At 29.3% G+C, this 24,266-nt stretch overlaps 1 protein-coding gene across 3 annotated transcripts in view; it reads left to right on the top strand.

Moving 5' to 3' along the window:
- LOC129968820 (uncharacterized) overlaps positions 1-24,266 on the top strand; it is a 66,371-nt gene that overhangs the window by 3,632 nt on the left and 38,473 nt on the right. For 2 of the 3 annotated variants that reach the window (XM_056083088.1, XM_056083089.1), the window contains exons 7-9: positions 17,475-17,702; positions 18,706-19,810; positions 23,129-23,372. In XM_056083088.1, the coding sequence (XP_055939063.1) occupies positions 17,475-17,702; positions 18,706-19,810; positions 23,129-23,372 (1,577 nt within the window). Of the gene's footprint in view, positions 1-10,998; positions 11,103-17,474; positions 17,703-18,705; positions 19,811-23,128; positions 23,373-24,266 lie in introns of those variants that run through there. The other variant, XM_056083090.1, reaches the window with a different exon arrangement.

The following is a 24,266-nucleotide window of genomic DNA, read 5'->3' as shown; positions in this document are numbered from 1 at the left end:
ATTGTATCTAATTATTCATTATATATATTTTTTATTAAAAGAAATATTTGTCTTAATTTTTAAATGAAAATTATTCTCTTTGAAAATAAATAACAGTTCAATAAAAAATATCATTGTAATTAATAGATTTAGTTATTGAAATGAATTTTTCCAGTTGCTTTTTAATTAATGTTTACAAGGATCTCTGCATTAACAGATTATATATCTATATATATCTTTCAATGGTAATCAGCATGATGCCAGAAATACATATTAAAGACCATGTTTCTTTTTTGAAACACTAAACAACTAGTACATTCTCTCAGTACTTTAGTTTGCATCGTGAATAAAAATGACACCTCCCCATTGCTACCACTACACACACACTGAGACAGAATTTCTAACAAAATAATATTTTGTATTCAACACTAATTACCTACATTTTACAGTCATTTTGTCATTAATACTTTCTTATTTCTTTGAATTTGGTTCTAGATATTTAGTAAAATCTGTTCTGCATACAAATTAATTTTTCATTTAATATGCAAAAATTTGAATCTAAAGTTTCGAGAAATGCATATTATCTTTGAAATGTTGTGTTGACCTTGTTACTTTTTTTTAATCTTATGGTTAAATGTTTTTGATGAGAGTCCAATTTAGAGGAAACATAATATTTCATACTTACCTCTTGTGATCTGGTAATTCCCATCATATAAAAGTAAATAAATTCAACTTTCCTTTACTGTTTCCCTTTAGCTTTCCAGTTAATCTTATCTAAAATGTATCTCTAGTATGTGAATATAACAAACTCAATGGATAGGTTGTAGGAAATCTCAAATTAAAATGAGGGTTTCAGCTCAAAATATTTGCATGTAATTTATTCTATAAATAACTTTACTTTTATTGTTTAAAATTTAAGTAATTATAAGAAATTTACTTGTTAATCGCTCAGTGCAAAAATCTCTTCATTTAATTATCATTCCAACCAGATCAGATGGGGGAATTCTGCATTTAAACTTTTGGGGAATTTTCTTTTTAAGGGGGGAGATTAATCCTTAGTTTAATAAGAATGCAGAAATGCAAATTTCAAAGGAATAAAATAATCCTCATTATCTCACATCTCTGAAGAAATATATATACCTTTTCAAGGATAAGAATTACATAAAAAATTATGTCAGTTATTGATTCATCCGTAAAAAATTTGATAACAAAAATAATGATTGAAATAAATGATTTCAAGTGTGAAATGAGCATCTTGGATCTTTAAAAGGCACTAAATTACATTTGGAATTTCTCAAATCCAGCTTGTTATTTAGGTTTTTCTTAGAAATTTTGTATTCTAAATAAATAATAATGAAACAACAATTCATATAACTTGTCATTATTTCTTGTGATGTTGCATTTTTTTAAAAATAAGAATAAAGAAATACTTTTCAATCAGTATGTTGCTTGAAGTGAATTGCATAATGGCAATTGTTTCTTTTAGAATTTTTTTTAAATATTATTTTACAATTTCAACAAATAATGTAGAAGAAAAATGAATAAAAAGGGAATGTGTAAACAAGTATATACAATAAGTAAATTCTCCCAAATGTACGAAGAAAAAAAAATATTTTTTTTTTAAAATTATTATATTGAAGTGATGTTTTTTTTTTTTTTTTTAAAGAATATTATTTGTGCAAGGATGCAACTAAAATGAAATTCCAAAATTAAGTTCAATTTAAAACTTAGGAATTCTTGCAGGGTTACAATAAAATTATCTACATGATAAGGAGAGTGGTACCGAAAACTTATATGTAGCATTTAAAATTCAGTTTGATCAAAAACTATTTAGAGAACATTTTAAACTTATTTGATACATTTTTGTAGTAAATAAAAAAATTTGAAAAAAAAATTAAAAATTTATACATTTACCATTAGTCAGAAAAAGTGCTTAAAGTCAAAGATTCTATAGAATATTTGAAAAATGATGAGTCTTATAAATTCAATGCATTGATAAATTGTAAATCTTAATTATATGTAGTTCAAAATGGGTAGTGTACTTTCAGAATCTTGTAATTCTGATATTACCGCTTTCATAAAAATATTACATATTGCATTGGCCACTTAAAATATGAAATCTCCCAAAAAAGTGAACTGAATTTATAAAGCAGTTTAGAAAAACTGATGATATATTACTTATAGTGTGGGGAAAAAAATAATTGTAACCGTTTAAATAGTCTCAAAGAATGCAATTACACTATGATCACATTTGGTAATGTATACATTAATGAAACTGAGTTAAAGCATAATTAAAGAATGCACTCTGCTTATTGACTGTGATCCTTTTAAAATAGGAAGGTTGATGCTAATAATTAAAAATAAGTAATAAGTAGAAATTTAATGAAGTTGTTTGGTTAATGCTAATAAAATATTTAACTCAAGATGGTTTTTCTTAATTACCTTTGCTATAATGAGAAACTTGAATTGATAAACATGAAAAAGATTTGAATTGAAAAAAAAGTTATAATTAAAGTTTTATAATTCCATTTGGAGCATTAATATATAGTGTAAAAATTTGGTTTGCTGAAAAAGAAATATAATTAAAGGCTTTTTTTGAAAATAATGTAATATTTCTTCAAGGATGCTACTATGTCAAACAAGATGTAAATATGAAATTATTAAAAAAAATATTTGTAATTTTTAAACCGGTTTTTTTTTTAAAAAAGATTTAACTGTTTTCTTTAAATAAATATTCGTAAATGGGTTTTCTCGGAATTCGGTGTGTGTATAACCTAGTCTTGGTTGGATTCCATCCCATTGTTATGAGTAGGAAGTGTTATTTCTTTGATGGTTCAGTAGCAAGATTTGGATTGAACCCAGGACAGTAACGGTCGTTGATCTGCGAGTTCTCTTACCCTTTTTAATTGGTTCAATTTCTGGCAGACGCCGGAGCGGAAGATCCGACGTTTTCTTGACAAAGTAAAAGCTGCGCATGCGCAATTTATTTTTTTAAATGGAAAGAAACAACACGTGAGTAGTCCGAATTCAATTATACTCTCTCTTGCTTCCGTTTATTTTAGAGCCGAGATTACTGCTTCCATTCATATTTAAACCTGGCTATTTTAAAAAATAGGTAGGCTCCTGTTTGAACTATATCTAAAATAAAAGACATATCGAGGAAGAGGGGCCCTTCTCGAGCGAAAGATATTTAAAATACGAAGCAAATGCATGTGCAAAAATATATATTCAATAAATACTACATTTAAAAGCTTCCTTGGTTAGTGAAAATTCTCATTCCTTTTTATTTGATTGTCATTCCGTCCCCCCCCCCTTTCCCTTATATTATCTATGTTACGCGTGTTTATATTCAATATGTTGAAAAAAAAATCTTTTCGCCAGTTTTTAAAAAATGAAATGTAGATTAATTATAAAAGGAAAAATCAAATTTAAAATTAATATTAAATTTTAAGAAAATATATTTAATCAGCTCATTTGCTTTAATATTCTTTGATTACAAATGTACAACGCGAATGTTCTATACCATTTGCTGTTAAAAAAAAAAACTTTAATCGATTGATGATGTTATAGATTTCGGTATTTGGAGCTGATTTAAAAAAATAATAATAATTTATTGATGCGTGAAATATTGACTTTTGTTCTTATCAGTGGTATATACATTTAAAAAAGATATATTTTTTTTTAGTTTGCATTATTTAAAACTGATGTAATTAAATATTGAATTTCTACCAGTTCATGTGGCATCACTGTCACGTGATAATTTGATTACGTATGACATCAGGTATCAAATCGCTCATTGTCTTTCATTGTAATGGGACGATATGCTTTTTTTAAATGTGTAATGAATTCCAAAAATAAGCTGCGCCGCACATATTTTTTTTTTTATTTATTTATTTAACAATGGTTTTTTTTTTTTTGGTAGTACGCGCTTTTGAATTTTTCTGCGAAAACCGTGCAAGAAGCGTGTCGTATTTTGCTTGTTCGGTCAGGTATCGAATCGCTTTCGGCGCAACTTTTCCACAGAAACGGTTTCCGCTATGATGTACTTGAATGATTAATAATGGTTTTCGTTAAATTATGCGTGAATGATAAACACATCGATGTCTTTCCACGGATTTTTTTTTTTTTCAACGGCTTGTTGTGTTTAATGATAAATTGATTTGCATGTTAAGCGAAGTTGTTAGTTTTTCATTTACTAAGCGTTTGACTTTTCTGATTACTGAAAAGGTAATAGTATAACATGTCGTTTCTTGTAATGCCATCCTAGCGCAACATTTTCGTTGCGGTAAATTTTAAAGCAGATAACAGTTTATTCAAATATAGGCTATTGTACCTGGTTATATATAGAAATCAATATAAAAACGAAGCTCACCATTAAGGAGACAATAATGATGTCTGTAAATTCTTTAATTTCGCTGAATTTTGCTTCTTTTTTTAGTAGTTCTATGCTTGTTTTTAAAGAATATGCTTACAAACCTTTCAACTGCAGATAATGAAGATTTTTTTAAAATTAGAATTAACTGCACGGACATTCCGGGATTTATTTGGATTTGCATTGATTTTAAATAAAATTCCTTTAGATGTCCCATTTTTTTAGAAGTAATATTTTTTATATAGTAAAATTTCTATTGAAAAAAAAATTCGCGTTTGAAAAATTAGCCTTTACAGCTTTTACTTTAGTCACAATATGTATATTAGTCCCTCTGTTGTTCGGAATAATGGTTGTTCAGATCATAACACATAACTTTGAATATTACAAATTTTTGGTATGTGCTATGGCATTATTTAGTTGGAATGATAGATATAACGTTCCGGATTTGCTAAAAAGTCTCAGTTTTTAATTCTTTGAAGTAATCGTTTACTACGATAAGATTATCATTCTGTGTGCAATAATTAAGAATTCTTTTTTTTTTTTTTTTTTTTTTTTTTTATTACTATTAAGAGGTCAACTTGTCTGCTTATCTATACGTAGTATAAAATGATGTCTCCTGAAAGTGTCTGTATATTTGAAAGAGAAAAACTCGAGAAATACATAATGGATATTGGAGATATTTGTCCCATTTTGTGGGGCATTTATTTATTGGGAAAGGTTTTAGTATATTGAAGTACTATCAAAAGAAAAATGGAGTTTTATATTTTGATTTTAATTATTTTCCTACTACGATTCGCACATGCGTAAAATAGCAATAACGCATGTGCTTTGCGCTTGTCCGCGCTTATGCGAAAACCTCAAACTGCGCATGCGCAAATAGCAAGAGATGTGGTATGCATATGTGATGCCTTTCTTTTTAAAACTTTTTATTGGTAATCGAGTGCTATTACACTGCATCAGGAAGAAAAGCAGCCAATATATTACAAAGAAATATTATGAAGCAAGCTGAATTTTATTTCCATATCAGATTATACAGAGTTGATAAAAAAAAATGTGGAACAGTGGGTACAATGACTTATTTGTATATTTTTAAATTTTAAAATAACTTTTCTATTGTATATTTTTAGTGAATTACTTTGTCTATAAACATATGATATTTTTACCTTTTTAACAATCTAAATATTTCTGATTGTGTGGTATAAAAATTATTTTGTAGTTATTTTTCATGCTTTCTAAATATATTTTTATGTTTATTTTATGTTACGTGACATGCCCATGTCATATCGGGTGGAGGCTGGACTTACATTTAAAGCTAATTTTTCCTCTTGGATGCCTCGGGCGGGTACTGCTAGTCAATCATAAATAATGTTGGTAATTTCAAGCATACCCTAGAACAAAATGGAAAATCGGCTGGAAGTTCTTATGAGAACAGAATTGCGTGGGCCGCAATTTTTACTGTACTTAATCGCTCATCATTGTGAAAAAAAGAGTGCTAATGAACGCTTAGCGGGTGAATCATGAACCTCGAGAAACCGAGCAATGGGTCACTGTTCTGCGAGAGAAAACGTTTCAAGGCTGTCAGACACATGTAGAAGAAGTGCGCATGCGTTGGCACAGGCCTGCAGTTTGTTCTACAGCGACTGAATAAATCTTTCTTGCTTTGGTGGTGCAGGGGAAAGGGAAGCACTGATGTATTTTTAGAGCTACTATTGAGACGGCTGTGTGAAATGACCGCTTTCATTTTGCAAAAGACCTTGAATTGCTTTTAAGAACTACTTAAGACTGATTTTAACGTCAGTTTCGAGAGCTAGACGCTTTGCGGACTCATGGCCAATTCTGAAGTGGAGACCGGCATGGTCAGCAGTTATGTATATTCGTTTGGTCAAGCTCCAATTTCGGCTTGGATTTTACTAATAAATTCATGGTTTTGTTTTGATTGTTCCTGGAAGAAAATGAAGACTTCAATTTAAAATAAAATTAGTGAAAGATAATATTTTCGAACATTTAAACTCACGGTAATCTCATAATAAATTTTAGCTTGGATTTATAGTTTTTCTTTACTACTTTAAAGTGTATTGCTTTCCATGAGTGTCAGGATGGTAAACGAAATGGGTTATTTTTATATTTAGTGATAACATAAGCATGTGGAAATTGTTTTGACTTGAGTCGAATAGAGCTTCTAAAATTAAACTGGTACCGGACGTTGGCCTAAGAAACATCACTTACAGACCAGAAGGGGGGGGGATTATTTTCGAAGTTTCTTTTGAATTTGTTTCCACTTTTTTTTGCTTGATTATTAAAAGTTTTTACTTTCAAAAAGAAGGTCACTTTTCATTTTTTTTTTTTTTTCTGTTTCTTACAACGTTTAAAAATTAAGAAGTATAAATTAATTTAAATAATTTTGGTTAATAAGACACTAGATGTCAGAATTAATATTTTTTTTTAAAACATAACGTTAATTTTTAACAAACCCAGGAAAAACTAAACAATTTGCTCATTAATTACTTTACTAAACTTTTAAAAGTCTGAAGTTCAGTTTACTGGTGCTATTACAGCAAACTGTCGCGCGGTGCATTCAATTAAAAATGCATGCAGTGATCTGCGTGTTAAATGGCAATCAATGGTCATAATTAAGCATTGCTGATTATTTGGATCTGTACATAATATCTTCTGCTCCGAACCGATCCAGCTTTAATGGTCTCTTAACATATTTTCGCGTATTTTCTAATAAAGGTGTTACTCAGAGAACGCTTTGCATGGCATTAGCATAAAATAGTTACGAAATATTAACCTTTGATGCGAATTAGGCATTTTTTTTTTAAATCTTATCGTGCGCTCTTGGACGATTAATGTCTAGCATGCGTTTAATATTATCCGAAAATCGAATTTATATTTTAGATTTGTTTTTTCCCAACCTATTAAAATTTTACACAAAACGCACGCTTGAAGTCTCAAAATTGCGTACCAAATTTCATATATTTAAATCTTTGCGTTTTTGAGTTATCGCACTTGCATGTTTCTGAAAGTACTGACTGACAGGCTGTCAACCCCTTATTGCATTTGGCTCTAATTTCGATAGGTGTCTACATCATATATGTTTAATCTTTATACGGAATTTTATCTGCCTAGTTCTCGTCGTTTTGTATCTTATATTGGAACAGCCAGACAGACAGTTCAGGTCAGTGCCACGCAGTTAATACACAAGTACCGATTTTTTAAAATTTTATTTATTTTTACTGTAATACGAAGCGCACAACTCTCGTGTGAAATAAAAATCTGAATTTGCTTGGCATTCATGACTTGCCCTAGGTCAACAATTGTTTACTGGAGGGGGTGGGGAGGATAACACACTTATTAAAAAGTTTCAGATAGACTACTTTTATTTATTGGCAATTTTTATATTGTGCAATAAATCGAAATAAGCTGCATTTTATGCAAATGTGATATTGGTAATAATGACGTCGATTTGGAACCTAATAAATGCGTTATATGAAAAGGAAAGCGGTCGTTTCTCTTGTATATTAAGATGCCTAAAACTATGTCGCTCTCTAATGAGAAGTGAGTATGAATTCTGAATATGAAATTGCTCAGTAAGACTGTTAAGGAAATATCGAAACTTTTTCATCCTTCTAGAAGTTTCCATAAGATCCAAAACCTCGTTCTTGATGGATATTCGCAGTGATAGACGGATATATAGAATGTCTCCTAGTCAGAAAATGCCTGTTCGTGAAATCACTAAAGTATTCAGGTTAAAAATCTCTAAGAAACACTATTCGTAGACAAATTAATGAAACGGTTTATTTAATCCACGCAATAAGGGCTCGCAGTTTATCACTCTCAAAGCTTCACATTAGTAAGAGATTACAATGGGCTCTGATGATACGTCATATGATGTAAAGGAATGGCTGTCCTTTTCAGCAATGAAAAGAAGCACGAAAAATCTGGGAACTTTTTTAATAGACTAAGTGGTGGTGGATCTGTGATAGTGTGAGGAGCTTTCGGTTTCAACGATCAAGTAGATATGGCCATTTTAGCTGACCGACAGAATCATCTTATGCCGTGTGCAGAAAATATAAGAGGGTGAAGGTGGGAATATCAGAATAATGCTTCTATCCGTATTGCAATGCTGCAAAAAATGATTTAAATTCGAAAAATGTTGCTGTTCTTGAGTGCCCACCGATGAGCCCTGATCTAAGCCCAGTTGTGAGTGTGTGGGACATTATGTCTCGGAAGTTACATTTAAATAGTGGGCAATTAATTATATTAAGTGATTACCTTTAAGGCAGCCATTAAAAGTGTATGATATAACCTAGAACCAGAGATATACAACTCTTAATTACGTCGTTGAAAAAAACGTGTATATGATGGCATAACTGAAAAATGGAAAGACTTTAAACTATTAAGAACATTGTATTGAGATTCTTTTGTTGAAATATAATATATTCTTTTAACTTATGGGACACCTAATATTTCATTTTGTTACTTAATCGAAATACGAATTATCTTTTTTAAATATATTTTTTCAATGTAAGTTGTACATAGTTTGTATAAACATATTTGTAATTTGCATATTTTTTACTACAGTCTTATAAACTTTTGGGATATAGATCCCCTCCCCGATCAACATGAACTTTTTTTGTTAGGCCCCGAGTTGTTAGTGGAATTAGACATGCTTTAAAAATAACTGTAGCGAAAAATTTCTTTAGAATTCTTATGATGAGTGTAATATTCCGAAACAAAACAAAAAAAGGGAACGAGAATGTTTTCAAATTTAGCGTACTCCCCAAGCAGGTCACGGTTATATTTTTTCTTAACTGAAGTGTGTACAAACCAGAGCAATTCATCCTATGCCCGCCAGCTCTCGGAGATTGTTTACTTAATTCGCTGTTGTGGGGCGCTTTATTTTCTCTTATGTTTTCTACCTTTGCAGTTACACTTCAATAGTAAGTCATTAAATTACATAAACTTATAATTAAGATTTTAACATGATAATGGTGTCGGCTCTTGGCTACATTATATACCCTCCTAACTTAATTTTGCAGCTTCCCTCAAGGAAAAGGAGGAAAAAAGGTGTTACGCGAAGGTTTAATTGTAATATGAAACAATGTATAGTTGTATGTTGACATGACATATGCTGTAATTGTAATAGCTCCATTTAATGGTCCTAATAAAAATGCGACTTTTAATTATAGATATGCATTAAATAAGACAAAGTGAAGGTTGTGTGAGAAAACTGTATAAAATTTGTTTAAGTGTTGAGAAATATAGGTGATAGTTAAATGCATCTTATTTTCCTGCATTTCAGTAAAATTCGTTGGCGATGTATTTTGTTTTCTAAAAACTTTCCTTCAAGAAATGTTTAATCAATTCGTGATTATTCTGCTTAACTCTGCAAAATCGATTTTCATTTATTATTTCATCGATCTGCTTTAATAATTTTTATTTCCAGACCATAAATAAGTTACGTAAAAAGATTTTATTCCCATACGTATTTTTTAAAAAGTGGTGTCATCAAATTGGCACTCGTATTTATCTAGAAGTGATGACCGGTTTTTCTATAGTCTGTAAGGAATGTTGTTTCCTGGATTTGCCGGAGAAAAATAAATCATTTTATTTCCTCATTTTAAAGGTAAACACTTTCCAAATGATTCTTTTCATCGATCAGAACTCATAATTCTGAATTCATTTACTGTAATAATGTCATGTTTGATTCGTATCATTATATATTTTAAGTCTTAATATTTTTTTTACTGTGAAGACTTAACTGTTGAAATTGCGTATAAACGGATTATAAATTAAACGGATTTGGCCTTGTAGTAAAGTCTCGGCTTCAGAACCGGAGGGTTTCATGCTAGAAACCCGATTCCACCTAAGAACCATCGTGTAAGCGGGTCTGGTGCAGTTTAAATCCGTCGGGGCCAAACGTCCTCCCACTGGTGTCGTGTGGAAGTTTGATGAGGGAGTGTGAACTTAAGGATCGTCTTCGTCATCAGACCGTGGCTCAAAATTACGAAGTCCGTCTCAAAATAGCCCTAATGTTGCTTCAAAACGGGACGTTAATATAACTAAACTAAAAAACTAAACCAAAAATTACGATTTCCGAATGGATAGTTGTATAAATTAAAAGAGGTCTCAGTTTATATGTCGCAAACGGAAAAATAAAAGCGAAATCTTTCGTTTTCTATTATCGAAGTTATCTGAATCGCTTTACAGTCCAGGTGCTTAAATCTAAAACAAACTAACCATTCGAATTAAATGACTTAATGAGTCTACTAAGTAATAACTTTTCCTTTGTGTCTGTATAAAAAATATACAGACATTTACAGTTTATATATACAGCTTATCAGTGCAAATCAGCTGTTAGTACAAATAAAGAAATAAAATCTTTACGACCGAAATATCGTAAGGTCGAACTTTGAAAATGTTTTAGTGCTTCCTTCCTATTTCCGCTATCTGTTTTATTTTGGTTTGTATTTGATAAGTTTTGATTCAGGTTGGTTAAAAAAGCGAACATAACATCTTCCTTTCTTGCAACAGTCATTCAAATCTTGCATCACCATGAGTTACAAACTAAATCACTCTTATCATCCAATTTATGAGCAACGGTGCCTGAAGGATCATTTCAATGAGTTCGTTCAGCGATTATGATTTTAACTGAGTTCACTTCATCATGATTAGATACGTGCGTCAGTCAAGGAATGTTGTACTTGAACGAAGAATGAAAAAGGTATCGAAAAAAAGACTTTCTCTGGTAAGGATTCTTGCTTACTCAATTTCTTGCGAACTCGAATTTTAAAGTTTTTGATTTTTTTTAACTGTGTATCAGCAGAATATAACGGGGCAGTGGCTCATCGGTGCAGAAATTTAATAGCGTTACAAAAAAAATTTATATATATCAGATTGCATTTTTTTAAAGCTGTTTTACGCAAAAGTAATTGAAACAATTTTGTTGATGTTTATGGCGCCAGAGTTTTCAACTCTAAATGCAATCGCGCCATTCTAATTCTATCATGTGGTTCAGTGGTTTTAATTATCTATGATCTAACATCTAAAAATATATCATTAAACACAGAATGACATTTGTTGACAAACACGAAAACCTACACGAACACAAGGATATTCACCGTTGCATTTCTAATTAGATATTACAAATTTGAATAGCTAAGCATTAAAAAAAAAGTATCAAAATTCTAGAAAAACTTTTTGCGCCGGTTTCCATGGTAACCACAGCTGGAAAGGAGAAAGGGCATCCCTAAGACCAAATAAATTTTATTTCTAAGTCAATTATAAATTTTATTGCATTTTAAACGTGTTGTATAAATATATGAGTTTTTTGCAGTTTCGCCGGTAGAAAATTATGTGAAAACTAATGATTCACCAAATAAAAACATCACCCCCCCTTCCTCTTATACACATTAATCTTCACTTAGCCAGCTCGATGTTCGTCCAATAATGAATATTAAATAATACGTTCAAGAAGCGCTTAGCAACATTCATCATTTTTTGCATGTATAATAATTGACCTCTCCTTATAAAAATTTTAATCTGAATAATCTAATATATAAAATTCTCGTGTCACAGTTTTCGTTGCCATACTCCTCCGAAACGGCTTGACCGATTTTGATGAAATTTTTTGTGCTTATCCGGTATCTATGAGAATCGGCCAACATCTATTTTTCATCCCCCTAAATGTTAGGGGTAGTCAATTATTAATTAAAAACTAACTTTCCCGCCAAAAAAATCTTCCATTTTCCCACCGCCAACTTTTCCGCCAAAAAAATCTTCAATTTTCCCCAACGCCAAATGATTTAGGCTTTAGTTCTTTTTTTCTCCCAACAGTAATGAGGCTAGGGTTAAGATTTTTCGGCGGATTATTTCAAACGATTCTGTTTATTTTCTTAATGTTTTATGCATTTAAAATTAAACATTGTTAATTAATCCATGTTTCAGATTCATTCTGAAGTACTTTTGAATTAAAATAGCACAGAATAAAGGAAATTAAAAATGTCTAATCTTCATAGCGTTACCCCAACTGGCGTAGAAAAATTCACGCATTTGCGTTACGTAAAAGGCGAAGAAAATTCACGCATGCGCACTGTGTTCTGATCGTTGGCATGGCAACCATTATCAACGGACGATTTAAATTACTTTTAGGTTAGTTGTATGCTTTTGTAAGTAAATTGTATTTATGTTATATATTTTTTGTATATGCTTATAGTTTTAAGTACATCGTTTTTTAAGTAGTTTTTTTTAACCTGTTTACAATGATTTAAATTATTTTTAGGTTAGTTGCATGCTTTTGTAATTAAATTTATGTTAGTTATATATATATTTTTTATATATGCTTATAGTTTTAAGTACGTCGTTTTTTAAGTAGTTTTTTTTAACCTGTTTTCAATGATTTAAATTATTTTTAGGTTAGTTGCATGCTTTTGTAATTAAATTGTATTTATGTTAGTTATATATATATTTTTATATATGCTTATAGTTTTAAGTACATCGTTTTTTAAGTAGTTTTTTTAAACCTGTTTTCGACAGATTATTTTAAACGATTCATTTTATTTTCTGAGTGTTTGATGCATTTAAAATGAAACATTGTTAATGAATCGATCCATTCATGATGAATCTGAGAAAATTTCGTTGACAAATGCTTGAGATATTACATAAATTAAGAAAGATATTCTTTAGTGCCCATAAAGTTTAAACGCTCAGTGACTCTATTATCAGTAATCATATTATTAAAAAAATGCTTTGTTTCAGTAAAAAATATTGTTATATTAATTGCAGATTAATCCTTTACACTTTAATTTAAAGCATAAATTCTACGACGGGTAACAGAAAATTAGAGAGATACATATCACGTTATGACTGAAGGCCTTTATAATATTATGAGTGAATTATATGACTATCAAAATTTGAAGTTTTAAAATATTTTGCTGAAGAATAAAATATTTTGCTGAAGAAGTTGGAATTGCATAAAATATTTAATTATTAAAATTTTAACGAACACTAAGATTGGCGAACCGGCTGGTCGCCAAAGGCGGCTAGTATTTTAGAAAATTATTTATGTAGCTTTTTCGGAGATTGATATCTAACGAATGAAAATAAATATTTAAGAAACCAGATATATTTCTTAACAGATATGTTAGTAACAGGAAACGAAACCGAAATTAATAAACAGCTTATGATAAGGGGGAGGGGAAGAAGATCCTCCCCCAGAAAAACAAAAGCAAATTTTGGATGGAAGTGAATTAAAGTAACAAATAAAGGATCAATTGGTGCTACAAGCCAACTCTTTATCTCTGAATTCAAAAGGGGAAAAGGATTGTTTTTGATCTTCTAATAAATCAATCAGTAAAAAGAGATTTTTTAGTTGCTTATTGGTTCCTTTCCATTCGCATTTTTGCGTTTTTATTTATTTATTTTCATTTTTGTTAATCGCTGAATTCTCATAGTGTAAAAGTATGGCATCCTTTGGGTTGTGAGTTCAAACCTCGCTGCCCGAAGACTCTCCGTGTACATGGCGGCTGGTGCACGCATAAACCTGTCATAGCCACGAAGTCTTCCAGGTCGAGACAATACCACTGGGGGTACTGGATCAGAGGTGGTCGTTCTCTGATTCAGGTCTAAATTACGATCTGTGGACGAGTGAATGAAATGTAAGAAAGAAGTCCGCCCCATGAAAAGGGCTGTGACGCATGAGTAGCTAAAACGTACTCTTTGCTCTAGATGGCGGTACTGGAACAACATACGCTAAAACTCGCTCATTTAGAATAATGGAATCAGTTCATGCATTTATGATACAAATCGAAATATATCACGCCAAATGAATTTTAGAAGCCGGAGTGCCGAAAGGAGAGAGACGGAAAGAAAAGAAAGAAGGAAGATAAAAGCACGACATACCATAAAAAACATTTTAAAAAAAGCCATGGTACACCATAAAACAAAGTCAGATTCACTGGTCCGTCACGTCATGTAAATCGACAAAGCGTACTCGCGTTTCCTAGAAGAGTTTAGAAAATTTAACCATTGCTTATATTGCATTTAAAATTATCTTTTTTCCTGTACTCTTTTTATTTCAATGTATTGAGAAATCCTTGAAGATTTAAAAAAATTTTAAATAAATATTAGTATAGATTGGTAAATATTTTACTTTCCTTAATCAAAGACGATTTCCAATAATTTTCCTTTACATTTTGCTTTTTATTTTACCTTGAACATTTCAGTAAATATGCAAGAATGAAAGCGGCAACGCGGAAATTTTCAAATGTTCTAATCGACATGACGTCGTCACACTTCTACTTTTAAATACCTTTTTGAAATAATTGATGTTCAATTAAAGTGCGTAAATGCAACATCACTAGGGTGCATATTTCCAATTTTTATTACAATTCGAAGAAGGGATTGCCATCAGTTTAAACAGTTTAACTGCAGAAATTTGTTGCAAATAAAAAGTAATCCTTTATATAATTTTTTATTGAATGCTCCTAGAATAAATGCATGAAACTGTTGCAAAATCTGTTTCTTTTGTGATTTTTTTTTTACATAAAATAGAGGAAATATAAATTTGCCATTGTCTGGATAAGACTGCATTAAGGTAAAAGTAATTTCATATTCTGTCAAAGAAATTCATTATATATTGCAACAGTTTAATTCGTAAGTTTCTCGAGAGTGTGGTAGTTTGAAATGACTTAAAGACGGCCGGAACAAAAATGTCCATTTCAAGGTAATTGTTTTTTTTTTTTTTTTTTTTTTTTTTTTTTCTTCCTGTTCGCAACTTTGTAATCTGAACAGAACCGAATTTATAAAAATTATAGAAACTGATTCGTAAAGATGACATTGTGTGTCTTAATCATTTTGTAATTTCCCTGGGAGACAAAACGCATAACTTTTTTTCTCTTCCCATGAGAAAATATTATGATTTCATCAAAACTGTTTGTAACCGAAAACAGAAATAACGTTAGTAAATATTTTTGTAAAAATAAGAGAAATAAAATAACACAGTATAACAAGAATAATAAAGAATGTTTTTATTAAAAGAGTAATACAAATTTTGCTTTCAAAACGTATGGTGAAAATAAACAGCATTGTTTCTGCTAATAAAATTAACATGCTCAATTTAATAAAATCGTTTGTTTTTATAATTACATTCTAATAAACTGAAATCGTTTGGGAAAACTGTTTGAACCCTCTAATAGCTGATTCAGAGAAAGAAAAAAAAGTCAAACTAATATGAAAAAGAGTAGCCCTATTTTTGTTTCCAACTTTCACTCTGTACAAATAATTAAAAAAATTGTTAAAATATAAAACATTGCTAAAAAAATAACGCCTTTCTGCTGGGTATTAAACTCCCTAAAAGATTTAATATATATTATAAAATTTAGTAAATATCGGGAAATTATTGCTGGCCCTATCTTTTTCCCACCCCTGATTATTCAGATTGCATTGTAAGAATTCCTCATTAATTTAATAACCTTCCATCTGATTTAAAATAGTGACTAAAATATGTAGCTGAAAGTGACCAAATGAAAAAGGTAAGAAAATTAGATTAATATGTTCTTGTGTTGTTAAATTATCACCTCTCTTACAGAAAAAAAAAATGCGTTTATTAACATAAGTGGAGCCTATATTGTATATTGAAAATATAGTAGTACTATGCTTGATTTTTGCTATTTACAAATATGATACTTTAAGACAATAAGTTTTTTTTTTTAAAAAAATTATTTTTTATTTTGATTTTTTAGCCGTATAATAACGATATAGATCTTTTAACATATTTATTGCCACTCTTCTACATTAATATAATAATTATTTTTAAATTGAAAAGCTGCTAAAATGCCATTTATACTAGTATATCTATCTGATAATAGATTTTACTATGGTTATGCTTCAACAGTTTGATGAACTTTAAGAAACATTTAAAGATTGTTGCTGAATTTGAAATTCCTATCGCAGAAACCAAACCGACTGTCATTTTTTTTTTTTTTTAAATACGCCGTGTTGTTGAGTTTGAATTCATGTCTGTCTGTGATTGGTCGCCGGAGGGGCCCAGCTGTTGCTCTTCCATGGCCTCCCGCCAAACCCCTTCCCCAGGGCGTCGTGACGTCAGATTCAGTGCGCAGGCAGGAGAGAAAAGTGTCGGTTGCGGAGTGGACGCGCGCTTTGTTTTGTATACAAAATCCAAACTTTTTTTATGCTGACCGCATTGTGAACTCTGCTTTGTCAACTTCAGGTATGCAACAATACCATGGTTTTTGTGTGGAAATAAGAAAATGATCGGTCCATTTACCTTGTAATGTATTTTGGTTTGTGTACTTCATTTCTTTTCATATGTTTGTGTAAAACTTGCTTTGTATATGTTTGTGTATATGCTCGTGTAAAAAAATGTGGCACTTTCCTGTCATCATATGTTTTATTTTTTTAAAAAATAATAATGATCTATTATTTTTTTCCCTTATCAACGATTGTCATCGTAGAAAAATTGTTAGATTTTACATTTTGAGCCAAACTCATTTTTGTTTAAATATTTTAGATTGATGTTTTTAACTTGTCATTCAGTTTTACTATCTTAGAAAAGTTTCTATTCGTGAAGGTTTACATTTTCTCTAAATTATGCACCAATGAGAAAAATATAAAGTTCATATATATACAATATAACATATTCTTTATTTTTTTTTTTAAACACTTCATTGAGGAGAATGGCATTTCTGTTTGAAGGTAAAGAATTATGCCATTTCTTTTAATAAGAAAAATCATTCATTAAACTGAGTTTTTGAAACTTAATGAATTTCTTTTTAAAATCTTAATAAGATTTTTTTTTCCTGTAAACAACCACAAATTAGGAATATTTGGACATATTTGCTGTATTTAAAGCCTTTAGATAAAAGTAAAAAAAGACAATATTTAGTTGTTATGAACAATATCGGTTGTCTGCTTCTAAATAAATATGTGAATGTAAATGACATTTTACTAGTAAAATTTAAAATTTTGATTTTTTTTCTCCAACAATTAAAAAATTATCAAGCCCATGAATAGTAGAAAATGAGTTCATAGAAATTTATAAAGTTTGCTTCATATCTTGTTTTATCATTTTTTTAATGTATCCTCTTCCCCTGAATTCCAGGCTCTCCAGAAAGATATTGAAGGCATAGGCAAATATGTGTCTATTCTTTTGAAATTGTGTGAGCATTTGAAAGGCAATATACCTTTTGGACAGAATGCACTTATGACCTGGGATGCTGATAGGGTTCGCAAAGTCGCAAAGAATCTTGAGCACCGGTGGCATTCGATTTGGCTCAAGTCTTTAGAGCGGCAGTGTATTCTAGAGCAGCTACTTGGAAGCTCTAATACTGTAATATATATTCTTACCTTATTCTTATATATTCGTACCTTATACTGTTCTTACCAAGAAATATTGTAAGTGTACATTATTTCTTGTTAAGAATAGTATAAATTAATATGCCATATAATAATTATCCCATATCCAAGCATTGATAGTAATTAAAATATTAATGATTTTTCTGATAGTTGACTATTAATTTTAAACTAACTTTTGTGGTTAATGGTACACTGATAATTATTAATTTTGCATCTGTAAAATCTTTTATAAATAATATTAAGGGATATTTCTGGAAGATAGATAATGAAATATTTTGAAAACTTGCTTATTCTGATTCTATAATATTCTTTGGATATTTATAGTGTCTAGTACAATTGTCTTTATAATTATTGTACAGTTTTCTTTTATCAGTGTTTTCTTTCAAAATATTTCGTAAGTTATGTTTTAAGAACCAGTAAACCAGTATTTTATATGTCATAAGAGGAAATATGAATGATAATTAAAAATATCATTACACTATATCTGTAAATAAGATTTCGCCCAATTGTGATTTTTTTCACAATTATAGTACACCATATCTTAGAAGGCAATTTATTATTGATGCAATTTAGTTTTGTGTCTTGTCATGTATAGTTTAGGAATATATATATTGCTGCATAATTAATAATAAATTCTCTATATTTCTGGTGAAAGTTACATTAAGATTATAAATCAAATTAGATGTTACAACATCCTTATCACACTCTATTCATATTTCTTCTTACTCTAATCAAAGCAGTCTAAAGTATTTAAATTGTAATTAAAACTTTTTTCTTAACCTGATATATTGAATTCTTTGCCTCTTTAGCTTTGTAAAATCTTTCATCGTCTCTTTCTAATATCATGTAAGCATTTTTTTTTTTTTTTTTATGTCTTGCTATCAGAATTAGCTTTTTAAAATTTAATGTTACTTAAATTGTTTATAAGCATCTCTGAGTTATTAGAAATACCTGATTTGAAAATATTTCCTTCTTAGGGCTGTGAGATATTAGAGAAGAGTTTTTCTGAAGAGCCTCTCAAAAAATATCCAAGGCTTGGTGACAACATTGAAACAATTGCACAGATTGAAAATGAATTGAAAGGTCAGATGAATCTCCTTTTAGACAAAGATTCCTTAAAGAACAGTCTAACTATACAAACAAATGAAATCACCTTAAAAAACGATAAGGCAGTCATGGTGGGAAGCACTGGCATTGCACAACTTAAAGCAGATTGTGGTGGAGGAACTGGGAAGTTTGAAATCATTCAAGATATTGGATATTCCAGTGAAACTTCTGCTCATTTATCCACTGATGAGAAGACAGAAAGTGCAGATTTTCAGGAATGTTTTTCACCCAATCTCCAACCAAAAACTGCTCTTTCTGGTGATAGATCTGCTGTCAGTAGAATGTATCTTCCACCTGACAAGTATCCATCTGTAAGTCTCAAGACACTCAACATTTTATCTGAAGATCGATCACTATACAACTCTAAACGTGATGACTGTAAGAGTGTTCCAAATTCGTTTTATAAAGTGGCTTGTATTGATGATGATGTTTTTGATGATGCAGTGAAAGCACCAGGAGACACTGAGAAAAAAAATGTTACAGATGTTTTAAATAAAACAAAGATGGCAAATGATTTAAAATCAGAAGAGGGAGCTGCCGTTAATGTCACTCCCAAGACTCATAAACCTGTTGAAAAATCTAAGGCCAAAAATTTATCTGCAAGCTTAGAAAATGCAGCATCTATAGGAAGACAGGTCATTATTCATCCAGAAAATGGTCATACTGCTCAAAAGAAAAGCAGAAAAGGTTCCAAAGATGCTGCTAAATATGGTGTAAATGCCATTAACTCTCATGAATTATTGGAAAAAAGTGCCAGGGTTTGTGAATGGTTGAAAAAATGTCATTCAGGTGATGATGCTACGTCAGATGATAACATGGACAGCAGGGAAAAGGTTGGAAAAAGTGACTGGTCTCAAAAAGCAGTTAATAGTTCATGTGATGCTAGTGGAGAGTGTACCACAACAGAATCAGATAGTGAAAGATCAAATGCCTCAGATGTTAATAACAGTGTAACTCTCTCACAGTCATTTACAGGTAATTTTAAAATTTTGCATTCATATTTGTAAGTGGATTTATTATGATATAAAGCATTGTAACAACAGAATATATTTGCATAAAATGATACTGGGGGGAAATACCAACACCCCACCCTAAATTCTTCCTATTTACAATTTATATATCCCTATCTCTTTCACACAATCTTTTTTGATACAGAATTCTTAGATTGAAATTGCAATTAAGCTTAAATAATAAAATACTTGAGGCTATGGTGCCTGCTCTAAATTGCTGACCTAAAGGATTGTATAACAATCTCCCAAGGTTTGTTGTACAGACCTTGGCCACTTCATTCCTGAAATGAAATGAAGAAAATTACATGAGTAAAAAGTGATAAATGAAGTGATTTACAATGAACAATATGTTTGCAGTTATGTAAATAAATGATATGATGATATCTGGTTATTCTCTAAAATAATGGATGTATATTTTACAATTACAGATTGAGATTTAAGCTACATTTTGAACTATCTTATATTTGTAATATCTCTTTGCAAATACAATTATATGTGCATGTTGACCTTTTGAAACAGATTTTTTTTTCCTCTTTCTTTTTAAAGTCTTAAAAAAAAAAAATTCTAATCAATATTATTAGCAATCTAATTGTATTTATTTTCTATCGTTACTTTGATAATATGTAACATGTCATGTGATCAATTGCTATGGATTCTTTAATTAGTGTTTATTGGAAATTGCATAAAAAAAAAAAAAATCTTTATGTAGATAAAAAATTTTAGAATTTGTGTGATAGTATTATTTTTTTTTGTGTTAATTTTAATTTAATAATTAAAATTATTTAAATGCTAGAAATATTAACTGTTATGAACAACCAAGAAATAGATTAGAAAGTATGAAGAATAAAAATGTATTATTATTAGAAGAAAATTTATGATTGTAATTATATTGAATATTTTGAAGTTGATGATTTGAGCTCTTACATATAACTGTTAAAAAAAATTAGGTAGAATGACTCTGAAAAATTTATATTTAATTAAGATTCTACCATTTTGATCAGATATGATTTACAAAAATTGCACATAGCATATTTAGAAAGCATATATTTAAACAAATAATTTATTATAGTTGAATTACTAATTAATTGCTGCAATTGCTTTTAAATTGAAAATAAGCAAAAATATAATCTTATAGCATGCACAACTTAACATATATAGTAAATAAAAAAAAAGCTCATAAACCTCTTAAATCAAAACATTGGATGCCAAATATAATTTATATCTTTATGAAATATACTGTTAAAGATATAACTTTAAAAATTATAAAAGTGCTCTCAGTAATTTATGTATTTTTTTATAAATATCACCTAACTAATTTAATTCTGAAATTTAAAAAAAACACCTATGTTTGAATGCCTAAAATCATATAAAGAGGTAGAAAAAAAAATCTGATATTCACAATCTAACATTTCACAGCTTGAGAGCAAAATAAAATTCTCATGTAAAGTTGCTATCTGAGGGGTTATAATTTTTTCAACAGAAAAAAATTAAGTGATTTAAAGTATGAGTGGAACTATAATATATGTAGATTTTACTTGAATTTCAGCAATAAAAACAACTGTTATAAATAACATTTCAATAATGTTTTCTGAAGTTGTGACAAAAAAATCACATAAATTTTGTTTACTTTTTATTAAATTTAAGTTCTAATTAAAGTTTTATTTTTATTTTCTTTGAGGAAGATATTTTCATAATGTGAAACTCTTTGTTTGGTTTTGAGAAAACTTCATTGATTTAATTCCTAAATTATGAAAAGGATTATATTCTTATACATCTTAACTGAAACTACTTTAATTTTTGAAAAGCTGCCAAATGAATAATTTTATTTTTAAAAAAAGGTCATATTTTTCTCTTAAATGTAAATGTTTATTTATTCTGATAATAACACAAAGAACCCTATCTTAACTGTGCACTATGCAATTAAAATTTAAATGGAGGTCTTCATCTCTTCTTTAGATTGCTTTTTTAACATTTAACCAAAACTATCCTGTCTTCTGAACGTTTGCTAAAGATGGTAAAAAATTTTTTATACATTCTTCTGAATATCATTCTGACTCATTGACAAATGCATTGAGTAACATAATTATTTGATTCCATTTTAAAAAATTAATGAAAAGGACAAAAGTTCCATTTGTCCTTGAGTATATTCATTAAAAAAAATCTATCCAAATCTTGTCTCTGGAAAATTTATATTCATGCAAATATGAAATTCAGTGAAATATTACAAATTTACTTTAAAACTAGAAAAAAAAGTTATAAATAAGTGAAGATAAGATAAAATAAATGTTCCAACACTAATGAACAATACTAGATTCACAATCTTAAATTAATGAATGTTTACTGAAAAATGTTTATTATTTATTTATTTAAGAGAACATGAAAAATTCAAATTAAAAGGTATCAATAAATTGAATTAATCTATTTTAAATAACTACATATATTTTTAAAAATAAAATTATTTCACATAGCTTTATCAAATTTATTAATACATGTTATTAATTTGAATTTGAAAAATACACTTTAAATGGATATTTTTAAGAAACTAATCAGTATGAATTGAAATTGACAAATTGTTTATTTGTCCGCCCCCTCCCCTCTAAGCATTATCTGCAATCTACTTATAGATTCATGCTTTATACCATTTATCAAGTATATCTGAAAAATAATTTCATTGCAATAAATTTTTCATCTTTAATATATTGCAGATCTTGTTGAATTATAATTTACTTTGTAATAGTTTCCTTATTTTGATTAATTACTTCAATAATTTATTTTATGTTTTGAAATACCTCAGTTACTAATTTAAAAAAAAAAAAATCCTTGAATAAAATAGAAAGGAGAAGTTGCAATTGTTATTAATTATGTTGGAAAAGGATTGAAGTATATTAATCATATATTAACAAAATAATGTCTATGATTTTTTTTAGTATAAGTGAAAAGGCAACTCTCCTTATTTTTAAAGCAGTGTTTAAAAGGAAAAAAAGTAACAAAGTTAAGCATGAAATTGGAATATATATATATATATATATATTAACCATTTTTTTTTTCAATGTATAAATTCCTTGTGTGTCATTAAGTATACAACAAGGCTTACAAACATAAGTCAGTACACAACTAATAGTGGAAGAAGCTTCAAATATAAAGAACGTAGACACAATTGCAAGGAAAAACGGAGGAAATCCACTTATTTATTTGTATATTTTACTGCTGCTAATACATATAGTATTATAATTAATGATATATTTTATATTAATTAAATTAATTGCTCATTTATTCTTTCTAGGTTCTATTGAAACAGTCATTCCAGCTCCTCGAGAAGATATTACAGCTACAAATAATAACCAGGTTACAAATGTGGAACCTTCTCCTGGTGTTCGTATGAGGAAAAAAAAGCGAAGTACCCGGGATCGTCCATGGAGTGTTGTTGAACTGAACAGATCAGAACTGTCTTCAGCAACTGTCCCTCACTCCACATCAGAAGGTGCACTGAACTTGCTTTATTGTTCACAAGATTCTGCAAAGTCAGTGTATGTAAATGTTTTTCTCTCTTGTTGCTATTGAAAATGTTTTCACTCTTGCATTTTTTCATACTGTAAACTTCTTTTGTATCTGAAAAGTATCAATTACTTGTCTATAAGTGTCCTTTGTATTTTTCTTCTAAGTATACTATTTTAATATTAAATTTCAAATTTATTTTTCAATTTTTTATTGATATTCCTGTTACTCATTTTGGGTATGTAGGTATGGATTACTAGTAGAATTGTAAGATTTTGAGTAACATTAGTTTCTATTTGTTCATTGTCTTGGAAAATGACTTAGAAATGAAAGGTAACCTATGAAGCAGAAACTTAAGTCTATTTGTTTGTATATTAAAATCAGTTTTCAGTATTTTGAATAAAGTATGTCTGAGTTTCTTTTGATACCTTTGATGAAGGTTCTACTTACATAATTCTAAGGATATCTAAACAATGTTTTTACTTGCTTAATTCTATCTAAAATGTTCTTTGGTGGATTGAATGTCTCAGTTGCTGCTTCATTTTCTCTTTATGAATCATATCTCACAGTGCTTTTCTGTATTATCCTTCCTGCATTATCTTGATATTTTATCATTTTTCTTTTCTTGTATGATTTTTAATAATTGCTTGCAGATTCAGAGAAATGAAAACTGTTTTAAGATTTCACTTCGAAATTAGCACTCCCTGATCATTATTTGAATTAAAATGTGGGAATATTATTTTATACATACTGCAAGTTGAAAATTCATCACTGTATTTAATATATTATGATGAAAACAGATGAACTACTGAAGACAAATATGATGCTAAGATATTGTTTATTTAAAGTGTAATCTTTATAATTATGCATTATTGAAGTTAGCTTTTGTGCTTTAAAACAGAACCAAATCAAATTTATTATTTTTG

Source organism: Argiope bruennichi, chromosome 5 (genome assembly GCF_947563725.1).
Source record: "Argiope bruennichi chromosome 5, qqArgBrue1.1, whole genome shotgun sequence".
Taxonomy (NCBI): Eukaryota; Metazoa; Arthropoda; class Arachnida; order Araneae; family Araneidae; genus Argiope; species Argiope bruennichi.
Note: the sequence above shows the minus strand (reverse complement) of the source record. Positions and strands in the feature narration are given on the sequence as shown.